The 17710-nt window shown below is 38.0% G+C and overlaps 1 protein-coding gene across 1 annotated transcript; it reads left to right on the top strand.

Moving 5' to 3' along the window:
* Positions 1–5155: 5155 nt before the first annotated feature.
* On the top strand, positions 5156–16403 carry LOC144980867 (FUN14 domain-containing protein 1-like). The gene is made up of 6 exons (XM_078928750.1): positions 5156–5301; positions 5730–5775; positions 7411–7689; positions 9469–9544; positions 11748–11867; positions 12688–16403. Exons 3-6 carry the CDS (start codon positions 7526–7528, stop codon positions 12763–12765), a joined length of 438 nt encoding a protein of 145 aa, XP_078784876.1. The 5' UTR covers positions 5156–5301; positions 5730–5775; positions 7411–7525; the 3' UTR covers positions 12766–16403.
* Positions 16404–17710: the final 1307 nt, after the last annotated feature.

Raw genomic sequence — 17710 nt, 5'->3', positions numbered from 1 at the left:
AAACCTGGGAATAAAGGGAGATGGATACCATTGAAAGTTGAAGCCGGATATGGGAGTTGAGTACCAGAGGAGAATGAACCTGACACTATGGAAGGTGGGCGCCAGTGGGGAGTGAACCCGGGACTCAGGGAATTGCACACCAGTGGGGAGTTAACCTGGGACTGTGTAAAAAGGATATCAATGGGAAATAAACCGGGGACTAAAGGGAGATGGATACCATTGAAAGTTGAAGCCGGATATGGGAGTTGAGTACCAGAGGAGAATGAACCTGACACTATAGAAGGTGGGCGCCAGTGGGGAGTGAACCTGGGATTCAGGGAATTGGACACCAGTGGGGATTTAACCTGGGAATATGTAAAAAGGATATCAGTGGAAATAAACCTGGGACTAAAGGGAGATGGATACCATTAAAATTTGAAGCCGGGTATGAGAGTCTGGTACCAGAGGAGAATGAACCTGACACTATAGGAGGTGGGCGCCAGTGGGGAATGAACCTGGGACTAAGTAAAAAGGAGATCAGTAGGAAATAAATCTAGGACTAAAGGGAGATGGATACCATTGGGAGTTGAAGCCGGATTTGGGAGTTGGGTACCAGAGGAGAGAGAAACCTGACACTATAGGAGGTGGGCGCCAGTGGGGAGTGAACCTGGGACTATGTAAACAGGATATCAGTGGGAAATAAACCTGGGACTAAAGGGAGACGGATACCATTGAAAGTTGAAGCCGGATATGAGAGCTTGGTACCAGAGGAGAATGAACCTGACACTATAGGGGGTGGGCGCCAGTGGGGAGTGAACCTGGGACTATGTAAACAGGATATCAGTGGGAAATAAACCTGGGACTAAAGGGAGATGGATACCATTGAAAGTTGAAGCTGGATATGAAAGTTTGGTACCAGAGGAGAATGATCCTGACACTATAGGAGGTGGGCGCGAGTGGGGAGTGAACCTGAGACTATGTAAACAGGATATAAGTGGGAAATAAACCTGGGATTAAAGGGAGAAGGATACCATAGAAAGTTGAAGCTGGATATGGGAGTTGAGTATCAGATCAGAATGAACCTGACATTATAGAAGGTGGGCGCCAGTGGGGAGTGAACCTGGGAGTCAGGGAATTGCACACCAGTGGGGAGTTAACCTGTGAATATCTAAAAAAGGATATCAGTGGGAAATAAATCCGGCTTCAACTCCCAATGGTATCCATGTCCCTTTAGTCCAAGGTTTATTTCCCACTGATATCCTGTTTACATAGTCCCAGGTTCACTCCCCACTGTCGCCCACCCCCTATAGTGTCAGGTTCATTCTCCTCTGGTACCAGACTCTCATACCCGGCTTCAAATTTTAATGGTATCCATCTCCCGATAGTCCCAGGTTTATTTCCCACTGATATCCTTTTTACATATTCCCAGGTTAAATCCCCAGTGGTGTCCAATTCCCTGAATCCCAGGTTCACTCCCCACTGGCGCCCACCTTCTATAGTGTCAGGTTCATTCTCCTCTGGTACTCAACTCCCATATCCGGCTTCAACTTTCAATGGTATCCATCTCCCTTTAGTCCCAGGTTTATTTCCCACTGATATCCTTTTTACACAGTCCCAGGTTAACTCCCCACTGGTGTGCAATTCCCTGAGTCCCAGGTTCACTCCCCACTGGCGCCCACCTTCCATAGTGTCAGGTTCATTCTCCTCTGGTACTCAACTCCCATATCCGGCTTCAACTTTCAATGGTATCCATCTCCCTTTATTCCCAGGTTTATTTCCCACTGATATCCTTTTTACACAGTCCCAGGTTAACTCCCCACTGGTGTGCAATTCCCTGACTCCCAGGATCACCCCCCACTGTTGCCAAACTCCCATAACTTTGCCGGATATTGTCGGGTTTCGGCGGGTTTCGGCGGGTTTCGTAATAAAGCACTAATTCTTTTTTACGAAACCCGCCGAAACCGGCCGATAACCTTAGTCTCAGGTTCACTCCCGACTGGTGTACACTTCCCTGAGTCTCGGGTTCACTCCCCACAGTTGTCTACTTCCCATAACTTTGCTGGATATTGTCGGGTTTCGCCGGGTTTCGGCGGGTTTCGGCGGGTTTCGTAAAAAAGCACTGGTTCTTTTTTACGAAACGCGCTGAAACCCAGTCCCAGGTTCACTCCCCAATGGTGTACACTTCCCTGAGTTCTAGGTTCACTCCCCACTGCCATCTACTTCCCATAACTTTGTCGGGATTCGTCGGGTTTCGTCGGGTTTCGTCGGGTTTCGGCGGGTTTCGGCGGGTTTCGGCGGGTTTCGCAGGGTTTCGGCGGGTTTCGGCGGGTTTCGTAAAAAAGACACACCCTTCACAAGGCATCGTTGGGACCGTCAAACGATGGGATTCGTGCCTGCAGTAGACGTAAGTATAAGTGAGAGCCGAGAAGGCTTGTTGCCTCAAAACATGAAAATATCGCTATAACACTATCCATTAAGCATGTGTGTGTGTGTGTGTTTGTGTGTGTGTGTGTGTGTGTATGTGCGCGCGCGCACATGTGTGTGTATGCGAAGATTGATGGAGTGGGTCAGGTCAATGTTAGGGAGTGAAAGGAAAAGGGATAGTAAATATTTTGTGTCTGTGGCATGCTGGACCAAAAGTATGGGAAGAGTTTGTTTTGATTTTTTGTTTTTTGTTGTTGTTGTTTTTTTTTGGGTTTTTTTTTTTTTGGGGGGGGGGGGTGTTTTTTTTTTTTTTTTTTTTTTTTTTTTGTCTACATTCCTTTTTTCTCTTTTTTGTGCAGCTATGTGGTCTTGTAGTATGACACGCTTTCGGATCGAAAGGCCTCGCTTCGAGCCGCGCTCGGCACCTAGTTTATTCTTTGAAAGACTTTTTACTCACATCCTATCACCGTATTCAGGTGTAAAATGAGTACCTGGTCGTCAACAGTGTTGTCTCTGTCGGAAAAAATTGCAACATCGCTAACAGGCGTCATGTCTCTCATGTCTCGTTCTACATGTTACGTGTTGCTATTAGTCAGGGACCCTCTCTCTCTCTCTCTCTCTCTCTCTCTCTCTCTCTCTCTCTCTCTCTCTCTCTCTCTCTCTCTATCTATCTATCTATCTATCTATCTCTCTAAATTTCCCCTCTCTACCGGTCCGCCTCTACCCCCCCCCCCTCCTCCTTTTACCCCCTCCCCTCTTCTCTATCTATCTATCTATCTATCTATCTATCTATCTATCTATCTATCTATCTATCTATCTATCTATCTATCTATCTATCTATCTATCTATCTATCTGTATATTCCACTTTACTATCACATTGCTATCCGGCCGTTCGTCTTTTCTGTTTGTATTTCCTTCGCGAAGATTCGACCGTCGCTCATTCAACACACCCCCCCCCCCCCCCCCCTTCCGACGTGACTTTTTCACCTCACCCCCTCCACCGCCCCCTACTGTTAAACTACGGCTTTCTACTACTACTACTACTACTACTACTACTACTACTACTACTACTACTACTACTACTACTACTACTACTACTACAACTATAACTACTACCACTACTACTACTACTACTACTACTACTACTACTACTACTACTACTACTACTACTACTACTACTACTACTACTACTACTACTACTAGTATGTCTTTTATCTTCCATTATTTTCTGGTAGGTTCTGTCCCTCACCGCTGACATTTTCTCATCAATCGAATCACCCCCCCCCCCCCCCCCTGGGGCCCTCTACCCACAACCACGCCACGCTAACATAATTTCATTCATACTGCAACCACCATTGAGTACAGACTACAAGTTATTTTGCATTATATTTTAATTTTTTTTCCACGTCAATTTGTGTATTGTTGTGCTGACGAAGGGTTTGTACCCGAAACGTCCATTGTCTGTTTTGTTCCCATACGAAGCCTCTCCATTTTCACTCTTTCGTTAGTATTTTATAAAGGATCCTTAGCTAACAGCAACACTTAACATGTAGGACGAGACATATCGCTTTATAGGCGTTATTACAATTTTGTTGTTGTTGGACAGAGCGAACGCTATTAACGGCCAGATACTCATTTTACACCTGAGTACGGTGAGCTCGTTATAATATTCATTTTTGATAATTATTTTACTTTTCTTTTGTTAGGAGTTACTTGTAATTGATCATTTTGAATTGGAGGAAAAAGAAGTAGCTACTCTAGGGTAGAATCGGGTAAGTTCGCCGACGGGGAAATTCGCCGCGACCCTCCACCCCCAAGAAATAATGCTTGGTGAACATTTATCCTTACACCCCTCACGTTGGAATAGTCCATATTCAAAAGACAAGATGTGAATGTACGTATTGCTTCAGTTTGAAGGAAGCAAATGAGAAATCTTTAAGAGTTATAGCACTTCAAAATGAATGTAGTAATCAAGATGTTGTGACATCCTTGACTTTTTGATTGTAACGGCAACTCTACACTAACGTTCCCCTAGTTGTGCAGTTGAATGTGAAAGCCCTGTCACAAATCAATGTTGTATTGACTTTGTGGTCATCCATATCCATTTTATTTTCATTATCAGTGTATATTATCATCAGAAAAATATTTCTAAAAATTGTAATACAATATTTCAAAATCTATAATTTCGGGTAAATTCACCGATACTTTCGGTTAAATTCGCCGCACATCACTATCATCATACTATAATTATTCCAAAGACGACTTTAGTGTGCAATAGACGCTGTGCGTTAGCACTAAATATAACTAAGTTAAAAAAGTAAATAATAAATATGTAAGTGGGTTTAATAACCACAAATCAGTCGACTCGGGTATGGATGGGCAGCAGGCTATGATCTTGTGATTGGCATTGTAATGTGTCCACAGGAAGGCACTTTACATACATCATCACACTCGATTCCAAGTGCCAATAAATATGTGTTAATATTGCACTATTGGATAATGTAGAGAGATTTGAGGACAAGAAGAGTTTAAGAAATGGAAATTGTTCCTCATATTGTCTTGTAGGGAGAAAAACTAAGTACAAAATCTCGCGGCGAAGTTACCCGCCAGTGGCGGCGAAGTTCCCCGATGTGCGGCGAATGTACCCGACAACAGTGGCAGTTTTAAAAGGACTTTTGTGAATAAAATACAATATAAATCTACGTTAACACTTCATAAAAACATAATTGATTGGCCAGGTAAACTTATTGTCAGTGTTTGGGTTGCCCAATTGGCAAATTGGCCTCCCACGGCAGGCCAGAAGTGAGACAGTGAAAAAACGGCGAAATTACCCGATTTTACCCTAAATGTTACCACCTTGGCTTTTTCCTCTCTGGCATATGTTTCATTTTGCATGAGTAACAGGGTTGCCAGTTTGGCATTTTAAATGCCAGATTCCAAAAATCTGGCATTTTTGAAAACCGTTTGGCATTAGAAAAATCATTTGGCATTTGGCATTTTCATTTGGCATTTTCTTTTCTTGTATATTATACTTCAAATGACACCTTTTCTCGACCGTGGTGTAGTGGTTTAGCACTCCACTTAGTAGTCAGTAGGTAAAAAATTACCCCAACGGGAAATTTAGTATAATTTAAAAAAAAAAAGAAAAAAAAGAAAAGAAAACACGCAAGCCACCAGGATATGATAGTAAATTGTCTATCAAAAGTGAGTAGTTTTCTTAGAGGGGGTGGGAGTCAACAGACTTTGGCATTTTTTTGAGTGTTTTGGCATTTTTTGAGTCTTCTCCTGGCATTTTGTTGAAAAATAATCTGGCAACCCTGATGAGTAAAAGACCTCTTGATTCAATTTCAAGGTTGAGTTATAACTTGATAGTAAGTTGAATAATTTATGATTCATATGTACACTGTAGTGGCCTTGCAATTCGATGGCACCGGAACTGACTTTTTGCTAATCTGCTGAGTATAAGTGTAATGCGCATTTGCTGACAAAAAAAAGGCCACCTCTACTCTATTACTGGTCTATTATGAATGTCACTCTATTATCTGACTCTGATTCTATTCGCAGATAGTTATTTCCTTCCTCTATTCGCAGTAGTACTGCGAATAGTAGATAGCAATTGTTTTCAAATAGCGAATACGGTTATTATTATGTTATTATTATTATTATTATTATTATATTATTATTATTATAATAATATTATTATTATTATTATTATTATTATTATTATTATTATTATTATTATTATTATTATTATTATTATTATTATTATTATTATCATTATTATTATTATTATTATTATTATTATTATTATTATTATTATTGTGGTTGTAGTGTCGGTGGTAGCGATGATGACGAAGAAAAGGTGGTGGTGGTTGCTCTAGTTTTGATAATATTAATAATGTCAAGGTTGCTGTGATAGTAGTAGTAATGATGATGTGGTGGTGGCTGTAGTAGTAAAGGTAGTTTATTGATGGTAACTTCTATTATATGAGTCGAGCAATGGAGAGAGAGAGTGAGAGAGAGAGAGAGAGAGAGAGAGATTCCTAGAACTGTATAAAATATATTTAACGAACTGTAAACATTACAATAAACGGGGACAGAACTATTCTTATTACAGTAATCCGACAGATAAGCTGCTAGATTTCAAGATGTGAACAAATGGAGAGGTGGGGACGGGGAAATTTTCATCGATTGGATTGGGGTAACAAAAACAAACCAAAACCGTCTTGTCAAGTTTCAGACTTGAAGGAAAAGTTGAAAAGTTAAAAATCTCAATTCTAAGTCACACAAAATGTTTCAATCATCCCTCCTCTTCTTTCCTTCTCAAACTAACACACTCTCATTCAACTTCAAGCCAATAAACAACACGCCATTTTGAACAGAAAATGCAGTGTTGTGTTCAGTGGGGGGACAACGACTAATTTTCAGAGATGGGAGAGTGCTTCTACTACTGCGAAAAGTGGTTCAACTGTGGCCTCACTATTTGCAGTACTACTGCGAATAACCACTCCGGGGGAAAGAGCCCCATACCTGAACTGTATGACTGTACTGTCACTGTATAGTGATAGTGATAAGAAAGAGTCTTAGTCAGTACGAGTCATGAGTATGAGGTGTCTGAGCCGTCTTAGTCTTGAGTCTTAAGTCTGACATCTATGATCAATGACAATTCAATTCGAGAATCACAGTCAGCTTAAATTTAAATATGATTATGACCCTTTTCAATGAATTTCAAATTCAATATCGGCATTGGTAAAGGAGTGAGGTCCTTGCCGCCATCTTGCTTTGTTTACGCAGAGACTGAGTTGCCACCTTGGCTGGTCTTTAGTAAATAGCAGTTCGGGAGTCGGAAAAGTGAAATAATAGTGATGGTAGTAGGGAAGGAGGGGGGCAGGCACTCGTTTAGAGTTAGATTATAATTATAAGAAGAAGAGATGACACCACCCATTCATAGTTTTGATTTACAACCAACAATATTATCACTTTCCATGTTTTGTGTTTCATTTCAGATTCCTTGCCTACTGTTGCAAAACTAGGATATAATAGCCATAGTCTTTCCTTGCATTTCTTTTTGGTTTGATCCTAATTTTGATCCATTAAACACTTGAGAGGGTTTTGTATTAGATGGCAGGAAAAAAGAAAGCTGACAGTGGTGCTATTAAGCTGGACGTTGCAAAAATGGATCCGAAGGATAAGAATGTGTTTGAGAGAGTTCTCCATCTTGTCTTTGGAGACATAACTAAAGCGTCAGCAGCAAAACAAGTTGTTGTTGGTGGAGGAACTGGATGGTAAGTGTATTTCAGTATATTGAGAGAGAGTTAATTCACAAATTCATACAAAAAAAACTTGAGCTTTTATATAGCGCAATATCCCTTAAACATGCTCAAAGCGCTTTACAAGGGGTCCCTGGCCAACAGCAATACGTAGAACATGACATGACTTTTGTTAGGCGATATTGCAATGTTTTCGGACAAAGACAACGCTATAAATGGACAAGTACTCATTTTACACCTGAGTACAGTGATAAAATGTGAGTGAGAAGCGTTTTCCAAGGATTCAACTTATTCTCCAAGCAAGGCTTGAACCCAGGACCTTCTGATCTGAAAGCAAGTGTCATACTGCAAGACCACATAGCTGCACAAATTGTCATTGCTCAAGCTACTTCATTTGATACAGTTGTTATTGTAATTGAAGGGAATGTTTTCATTCTGAGCTTAAGTAGAGAGATTTTCTTTCTTACCATCTGACCACCCACCCTGTTGTGACTGGGTATCTGGGTCTATAGTACTGGATGATCTGGTGAAATGTGCTTTGCAATAGACATAATTTTTTATGCTTTGGGGAATCAAGCAATTGTTCTGGTTATGATAGAATGATCATATTGGCTAGTGGAAATGATCACTATATAAATCAAAGCTGATGGTTTTCCTCTGATCCGCGGATATACGCAATTTTGGATTCAGAGGAGGAATTTCATCCTTTTAAAAGACTACATTTCCCTCAATCGATGTACTGGCAGTGAGAAACATGTTCCTCATTTTTTTTCACTTTTTGTTACCATCAGCATTAATAAATAACAAAATATTACAAGGATTGTGACAGTGGCTCACTTGAGTCTTTTATCTATTTTGTTTTGTAAAAAAAAATTTAAAAACCCAAAACAAACTTGATGTATCCAACACTACATATTATAAAGATTTTATTTGGAATATTCAGATATAAAATTTGTTTTCCATTGTGAAATGAAAATGTTTTAGGGGAGGAAAAAGGGCAGATGGGATTAAATGTATTGATAATATGGCCACACTCTGTCTAGGTTACCACCTCAAGCAGTTTTAAAAGTGATAAGTTCTCAGGGCCATTGCCATATATGGCCATAAGAACGCCCATTGAGCAAGTGCTTATTCTGATTTGTGTTTTGTTTTGTAAATAACAATTTCTGACTATCTGTTAGATGGTTTACTGACTATAAGCTTCTGTCAGATCTAATATTAATGGACCTAGCTATTCAATCACAGCTGCCTGGACAGGGGGAGCCCAAAAAGAAGAGGAAAAAAATAAACCTGACTCTACAGTCGCATTGAAAATCAATCCCATTTGCTTAATGAGTAGGTTGCAATTTCCTATTTTATGAACCGAAAAGTTATTAGGTATTTAAATATACTTGACATTTGGAATCAATTGGATAAAATACTTTTTTGCCATCAAATAGCGGCTATGTGTGGTCTTGTGGTATGACACTCGCTTTAGCATCAGAAGGTCCTGGGTTCGAGCCTCGCTCAGTGCTTAGTTAAGTCCTTGGAAAAGGCTCTTTTCTCATATTCCCTCACCGTACTCAGGTGTAAAATGAGTACCTGGCCGTCAACAGCATTGTCTCTGTCGAAAAAAATTGTAATATCGCCTAACAGGTGTCATGTCCCGCCCTAAATGTTAAATGTTGCTGTTGGCCAGGGACCCCTTGTAAAGCGCTTGGAGCACGTTTAGTGGATATTGCACTGCAGAAAAGCTCAATTTTTTTATTAAAAAAAAAAAAAATCATATTCTATCTCTTTTTACTATTGGTTCAGGCTCACAGGCTTTCTCTCTGTCAAGGTTGGAAAATCTGCTGCCATTACATTGGGAGCAACTGTCTTTTTACTTCAGGTAAGTTTACCTTTTTTTGGTCTACCATCTTGTTATTACAAGCAGGGATGCCCTTTTTTTTTATGGTTAAAGCGGAAAAACGGCTTTTTAAAATCTTTCGGCTGACCTTGGTATTTATTTGTGAGTTTAATTTTTACAGATGACAGTATTTGTTGTTTAAGGGGCGGTTTGGGTTTAATTATTAGGAAAATCCTTCGAAAAATTGATTTTGAGATTTTGGTGGAAAAAGATAATTTATTATCTTAGAAATAATAAAATTGAAGTCCAAATTCTTAAAGTAGACTATAAAGGCATGAAAAACACAGTCGAAAATGGTACAGGTAGTAAGAAAAGTGTGAAAAACGGGAAGCTCTTTTGCTATTTTCTCAAAATGTCATATTTCTAAGGGTATGGGATACTGTGTCAAACGTTTCTCTGAATCTATTCAATGGAATTGTCTGAAAATTTCCACAGTTATCACAGAGATAATGTATTGTGTCACCATAGAGATATTTTTTTTGATAAGATATGTGAATTTTGAATTATAATCCTAATTCTGAATTTTTAACATCAATTTTGTCATAACATTTTGATTCTCAACTTTTTAATGTTCTAATAAAAATTCCATACGCTAAAGCCGTAAAATCTCTCTAAGGTGACATACTATAGTACAATGTTGACAAGAGGGAAGAATATGGAGGTCATTCCTTCATTAGTTTTTGTGGAACATTTGCCACAAGATTGTTATATTTTTTTATGTCAGACTCCCAAATTAGGTCGCAAAATGGGTATCAACACAGATAATTAAAATTTTTCACCATAAATGGTGTTTTTAAACATATAATGACAATACAGAATGATTAAAACCGCCCAATATTGGTAATTAAATTTTTTTTTTTAAAGACCCAAACCGCCCCTTAAGGCAACATGTTAAAGGAAGCTAGATGGATATGCATCCTTTTCTATGATTTAAGAGTGATAACATTTGATGAAGAGAAGTTTTGCATGAAATGTTTTCACATATGGTCTTTACACACACAAAAAAATAAAAATTATGCTTTGTTGATTTTAGCACAGGGCATCCTGGATATTAGTACAAAAAGAATGCTTAATATGAGACTTGCATGTTTTGCAAATGAACTTTGGTTCCATGTTGTCAGCTTGAGGGAAATATGAAGAATCATGAAAAAAACACTTGAACATGGCAAATCCATGGAATGTGATACTCATTAATGTAAAATTTTGTTTTGCAAAATGATTATGATATATTATCATCAGTAGCACTTCCACCATCATAATCTCATACCATTTGCACTAACAATCTTGATAGGGTAAGCATCTCTTTTGTGAAATCAATAGATCTTAGCTTCAGTCCTTGGATGTTAAAGATTTTTTTTTTTTCTCTTTCTGTGCTTTGCCAAAGTTTCACATGCCAGTATTAATTATTTTGCATTTCTGCCTGTTCTCAAATCAGTGATGATAATGGACAGTGCCCCCGTTTTGAGTTGAAATAAGTCCCACCATACTCTTGTACTTTGCATTCCTAACTCTGCATGGGGCTGCTCATACTAGATGGAAGTCAACTTAGATAAATTCGTTTCCTTGAGGGGGTGCGGACGTAAACTCCTTGAAATTAGGATGGAAGTTGCTAGGCTTCTGTACCAGCAGGAGGGGACACTGGGAGTGGCAAATCAACTGAGATTGTGAACCTGACTAGCGGCATCAATGCTTCGTTTGTGGGATTTTTCCTCCTGTCCCACATGCACACCTTGTGGCAAAGAACCTGAAAATGCAGAGCATCTAATCGAACCTTGTGTTAGGTGAAGCTACAGGGCGGGTTCTCAACTGTACACAAATCGACAACAAATTCACCGCCTGGATATACCATTATGATATAGTAGTATGAGACCATTAGAATCTGCTACCAATTGGACAAAACTGCAACTTCAGCTTTTTCCGAGGTTTTTCTTTCAATTGAGATCCTCCTTTTATTGATTTCCTCTCATTTAACTTTCTGGATGCCGCTGACGAGAAAAGTTTGCAGAATGTTAGCCCAACTGCAACTGGTTTCCACTCTCTTGAGGCCACTGACAGGAAAAAGTTATTTCATTAGAGGTTATATTGATTGCAACAAATATTTCACACTGATGCATCAAGTAATTTTCATCCATTTTTGACTTTTTTACACTATCATAACAGTTTTTATAATGGCATGTGTTTCCAGGTAGCCCAACATAAAGGAATTATCACAGTAAACTGGACTAAAGTCCACCGTGCCATCAATGGAGTTCGTGAAAGTGCCATGTCTTTAATAGATGAGAACAAGGAAGATTTCATTGACACAGTAAGTTTCAATTTCTTTTTTTTTTAATCTTTTAAATAATATATTTAATGCTACATTATCAGTTAGTCTTAATCTGGTGGGATTAGGCATAAATGTACCATGGCCTAGCCAAGGGCTTGTAAATGTCACTGTAACAGATACTGAAAAAAAAAAAAAAATTGAGCTTTTTGTATGTAGCGCAATATCCATTAAACCTGCTCAATGCACTTTATCAGACACCCCTAGCCAACAACAACACTTAACATAATATGTTATATTATAGGAGAGACGTATAAGACGTGACACCTGTTAAGCAATGAGAGACATCACTGTTAATGGCCAGGTACACATTTTCACCTGAGTATGGTGAGAGAGTGTGAGTAAAGAGCCTTGTCCAAGAAGTCAACTATGCGCCACTCAGAGCAGGACTTGAACCCAGAACCTTCCGGTCCAAAGGCGAGTGTCATAGTACAAGCCTACATAGCCATACTAAAAACAAACTTTAAAATAAACAGAAAAGGGAAAAGAGGTTTTAGAGTTATAATGTTTGCCTTTCAATATCTACTCATGTAACTTTCATTGGTTTTTTTTTACTCATTTTGCCAGTAAAGGATTCGGCCTTTCTTTATTATTATTATTATTATTAATATTATTATTATTATTAATATTATTATTATTATTATTATTATTATTATTATTATTATTATTATTATTATTATTATTATTATTATTATTATTATTATTATTATTATTATTATTATTATTGTCTTTCAAAGACAGACAACTGTGTTATTATGATCTGATTTTGTTTTATTTCAATTTTTTTTTTTTTTTTCACCAGGTCAAACGATTTTATCATGACAACTTCTTTCTGGCAGCTGGGTTCTCAGGTGGATTGGCTGCAGGAGTCTTATTTTGATTTTGGTTCATAGTTTGTGTCCAATCATTACAAAATGCTGCTATGTCGGGGTGATCTATAAGTCTATAAGGTTGTATCATTTATATGAAATTCTGAAAAAAAGCGTAGAGCAGGCACTTGTACCAATAATGATGAGAAATATAGGGTATGGAGAAGTGCCAGATGAAAACTGAAGTTAAGAATATTGCGATGTCAGAGCCAAACTTCAGATCCAACTGACATGACACCCTCCGCATGGCTGAAAGCGAGAGAGAGAGAGAGAGAGAGAGAGAGATAAGCGAGCAGTCGCCCTACCCACTGAACCATTCAGCTGCATTGTCGCTCACAGCGGCAAAGGGCTTTCCTGTATATTTTGCAAACATACAGATGGTGCAGTCACTTTTTAGCATCTGTTTCACCCAGACATAACACCAGGTTGAGATGGTGGGTCACATGTGTTCTTTTTTTTTTCACTTTTTTTAATATTGTTTTCTAGGTGGTACATTTTATTTTTAGATTATAGAATGGAACTGACACAACTTGTGCGCTACTGAAACCAGAGTACAGTACAAACAGCAGACCTGATACTATATAATAACGATATATTTCAAATCTAGAACTTTTTCAAGACGGTCAAATTTTGAATTTTGTCTCCCAGTTAAGCTCTTTGTACCAGCATATTTTGTGAAATTGATGCGTAAATATGTTGGGGTTTTTTTTTTTCCACTTTACTTAACAGAGAATGTGTTTCCATAATAAATATGTATTCCAAAATGACAATTTTTTTAGCAGGCACTGGTGTGGACTAAAGCTTTCTAAAGGGTGTGTTTGAAACAGTGCTAGACAAAGGAGAATGAAAAATAGAAGAAAGGCTCATCCCTGCCTCATTGACTGCCTGAAATAATCACCCCAAAAATCAGCTTGCCCTGTAGGTCGAAGCAGGCTGATTTGTTGGGATTACTTTTTTTTTCATGAATTTTTTTTTTCTGCTTAACTTGCATTATTTAATTATATACCTTTTCAGATTTGTTTTCCAAAACATTTTCAAGTGTTCGGTTTAAAGATCTTGACTTTTTGGATAATGTTGATTCCTCTAATGAATTAGAAAGCAATGTCAAATTCCCTTTTCGGTGTCCAATTCCTAGCTTAATATCTTTTTCAGATGGTGGGTCACAACTATGAATCTGGGTTTGTTTGTTTTTTTATTTTACTCAGGACAATAGCTGTAGTTTCTTAATTTGACAAAAACTAGAAGCTCATGTATCTAGTTATTTACACTTCAGTCATATTTTGGAAACTGGTTCTCCATGACATAATACCATTTTGAGGTGATAGGTCACACATATATTTGACACGTTTATTATAAAGTTCCATTTGTTTGTCCCCAAGATAACTTTTGTGCTAAATGCATTGCAGCTCTGCAAGGTGAGCAATGGGACCAAATGTCTTGCTCAAGGTAAATAATTAAATGAGATGTTGATGGCAAGGCATGAACTCTGACTCTGATCACCCCTGGGTATGAGCGCAGTGCCCCATCTATTCAATTATCCCGACTTCATGAGAATCTCAATGAAATTGCAAAGACTTATCTTCAGCAGTGCTGATTGTTTTCCTCAGATCCACGGAAATCCAGGATTTTAGAGTCAGAAGAGGAATTTCCTCCTTTTTAAAATTTACATTTCTTCCCAATCAAATATACTGGCAGTGAGAGACTTGATGTGTGGTGGAACAAACAGATGCAGTTTCCCAATCTCCACATGTTAGCCAGAGTATCAATGATACTTTATCGTCCCAATTTCTCTAAAAGTGGGGGTTAAAATCGGGCTTAAAGGCAATCACTCACAATTTTCCTCCTTTTTCACATTTTGTCACCATCAGCACTGCTTCATAATAACAATATAATTGACAACAAAGGAAATTATGATGACATTTGGTATTTTTCATAGAGATTTTTAAATAAAAATTGTAGATAAAGTTAGTGGGTTTTGAAGACAAGCGGGCTATTCATCATTATAAAAAAAAAGGTTTTGACAATATCACTTGTACTCTATATATATACATATATAAATTATGGGATAGCCTATTTGTCCTTCAAATCGTCCAATTACTGTCTATGTTGAACACTCCCAAATTATCTGGTAAATTCAGTTTCGTCATGATGTTAAGAATTACTTTAGTCTTTATTAATAAACGGTGCATAATATTGAGTAAAATGTTTTAAGTTTAGTAAGAGGATATTTTATTCATTCTAGTTGGATTGCCCTGAGCTGTTAAATGTTGTGTGTTTGTGTTTCCATTATTGTGTGTGTGTCTGTGTGTACGTATGTGTTGGGGTAACTGTTGTGGTGTATTTGTGTATCATAATGTGCGCATGTGTTTATGTGTGGAATGAAATAATAAACGGTGAGACATTTTTGTTAACAAGAAGATCATGCTCAGTTCATTTGATTATAGTATTTCAACATTGCCATCATAATCTTTGTTGTCCTTGTTGATGTTATTTGTTTTTTTTATTACATTTAAGCCCAGATACTAAAAGCTGCCCCAGGTAGAATGATTTACTTCTGTATATCGGTAGTTCTTTATTTTATTGAATATTATAAACTGGTTCGGTCTAGTCATTGATGTGCTTTATTTTTTGTGACCTTTCTTTTTCATTAATTTACCGTAACAGTAATGCTGATATTTTAGTGGTATTCTTTTAAGTAAAATACTCACCATTGCTGCCCATCGGATGATTGATACCAACACACAAAATTATGGGTAACTTTAAAGGTTTTTAGGTCGTCGATTCAGATAATTAAGTTAACTAAGTGAAAATTAATCACCCGAGAGGGCTGTCCAAGCTTTTTTTTATCTTCAGACCATTAGGCCCATGGAGCCGGAGTTTATCCCAGTTTCTATAGCGGGAAATGGACAATAGCAATTGCTTGCTATCCTTTGGATAGGACACTAGTCTATCGCAAAGTACTTTCCACCAAATCTAACAGACTCAGCTACCCATTCACTGCTGGGTGGACAGGGGGGTCAGAAAAAAATCTTGAATGTACCTGAGATCGATCTTTGTCCTTTTTCATATGAAGCGAGTGCTCTACCAACTGAGCTATTTACCCAAGCGTTTTTAGTTAAAGATAATAAAAGGCAGAATTTATCTTCACCAATCTGACCTATTGTTGCTTGTTCATCTGTTAAAGTAGGAGCGAAATTGACCTCACTCAGCCTTTTGTTATGTTTTAAGCCAGCCATTTTTATGAATAGTGCTAACTAAATTGTATTAATTGAACTATAAACGTTCATAGCTACACGTGGTTTTGTTTGTTGGTACGTTTTATTTGGCTGGCGGATGTTATAAGTTTTTTGGCTAACTGTACTGTATGGCATCAATATTTAAAAGGTTGGAGATGACTGGAATTTTAGCAACAAATTATTTTATGCGACTTAATTGAAGTAATCAAATCCTTAAACCTGATGATTTATCACGGCGAGATTAGGGTGTTGGAGATGTAATCACACCCAAAATCCATCGAGACTGATAATATAACAAAATCGATAATATTCAATATGTCTGTATATTTATATAAGTTATGAATGCCATAATAATCTTTACTAATGTGTCCATGTTATATGCTTTTATCATGGAATAAATTTCATGAATTATATTCGTTATTTATATATATTTCTGTGCATCAATTATCCCCTTATAATTAATTCTTTTTTGTTTTTTTTTTCCTTGACTTGGGATGAGATGAGATGACTTTGGTCTGCCTAGATCTTGGCTCAAGTCATTTTTCTCTGAGGGAAACGGAAGCAAATGTTTTTTTTTTTTTTTTTTTTTTTGGGGGGGGGGGGGGGGGGGTGGTGTCTTTCTGTCAGAGATTGTTCTCTGAACTTGTTTCCCCCGCCCCTCCTTCCTTTTATATTTTTGATCAATTATCTCTAACTCTAAATGAGACTACAGACATATGTAGTGCCTCCCTTTTTTGTGGAGATCCAATACATCTCTGAGCGTAGTCGGCAGTGAGGTCTTTTGCTATGTCTTCCATCCCCCTGTATATCTGTTTTCCAACTTGCTTTCTTATTTTTTGTCTTGGAATGAGATTACATGTACTTGGTTTGTTCTGGCCCTGGCCAGAGTCCTTGGGAGGGAGTGAGGGAAATAGTCAAATGCATAGATATAGTTTTGGAAGATGGATATTTTTTTTTCCCTTGTAAATCGTTTCACTATTGTGAACTGTGATATTTCTTGCTTTGAATGTCATGGTTTGTAAACATTTGAGTGTATTCCTCTTAGTGAAGTGGGATCCTTTGCTTGTTTCTGGCTGAGACTTTAAGTGTGCTCTTGGAATTTACATCTGTTCCCTATTTAATTTGATCCATTTCCCTTTCTCCTATTTTTTCTGGTGGGAATTTCATCATAAATCGGATTTTTTTGTCTAACTTCTGCTGTCTCCCTTTTTCTTTTTTTACTGGAGCTGTGCGGCCAGAGGAGAATCTGTTCTACAGGCCTATGGCCAAACAGTGCAGCCGGTCTTGAAAGCCAAAGACAATAATGTAATCCAATCCTACTTTCTACAAAATTACTATTAACTGAACCAATGGTATCATTTCTTTCATCAGAACATTCAATTGGCCCTAGGGGGGGGGGGGGGGGGGGTATATTTTAATTGAGATTTTGCGCCGAATTCGAATGTCACTTTGTCTTAGCTTGTCAATCTCGTGCTGCTTCAATCAGGTGTTAGCCACTTTGTGACGGAAATGCGAATATAGCCTCAGTGCTGAAAGAGTTAAAAACAAAAACATCCGAATGAGTGTTGCTATAAACCAAAGCAGTGTCTCCTTTTTGTTGGGGATCCAATACATTTATCTAAGAATTTCCAGATGTCCTCAGATGAGACAGACAGTTTTATACATCCATGTGCGGCTATGTGGTATGACACTCGCTTTCGGATCGGAAGGTCCTGGGTTC

Source organism: Berghia stephanieae, chromosome 10 (assembly GCF_034508935.2).
Source record: "Berghia stephanieae isolate SIO BIC M18660-M18661 chromosome 10, UCSD_Bste_1.3, whole genome shotgun sequence".
In the NCBI taxonomy this organism is placed as follows: Eukaryota; Metazoa; Mollusca; class Gastropoda; order Nudibranchia; family Aeolidiidae; genus Berghia; species Berghia stephanieae.
This window is presented reverse-complemented; position numbering and strand designations above follow the sequence as displayed.

Bases quoted from the DNA above. Each gene is read 5' to 3' on its own strand.
- LOC144980867 (XM_078928750.1), top strand. From the start codon at position 7,526: ATGGCAGGAAAAAAGAAAGCTGACAGTGGTGCTATTAAGCTGGACGTT. The intron at 9,545-11,747 runs GTAAGTTTACCT...ATGTGTTTCCAG, and splicing joins CAACTGTCTTTTTACTTCAG to GTAGCCCAACATAAAGGAAT. The intron at 11,868-12,687 runs GTAAGTTTCAAT...TTTTTTCACCAG, and splicing joins AGGAAGATTTCATTGACACA to GTCAAACGATTTTATCATGA.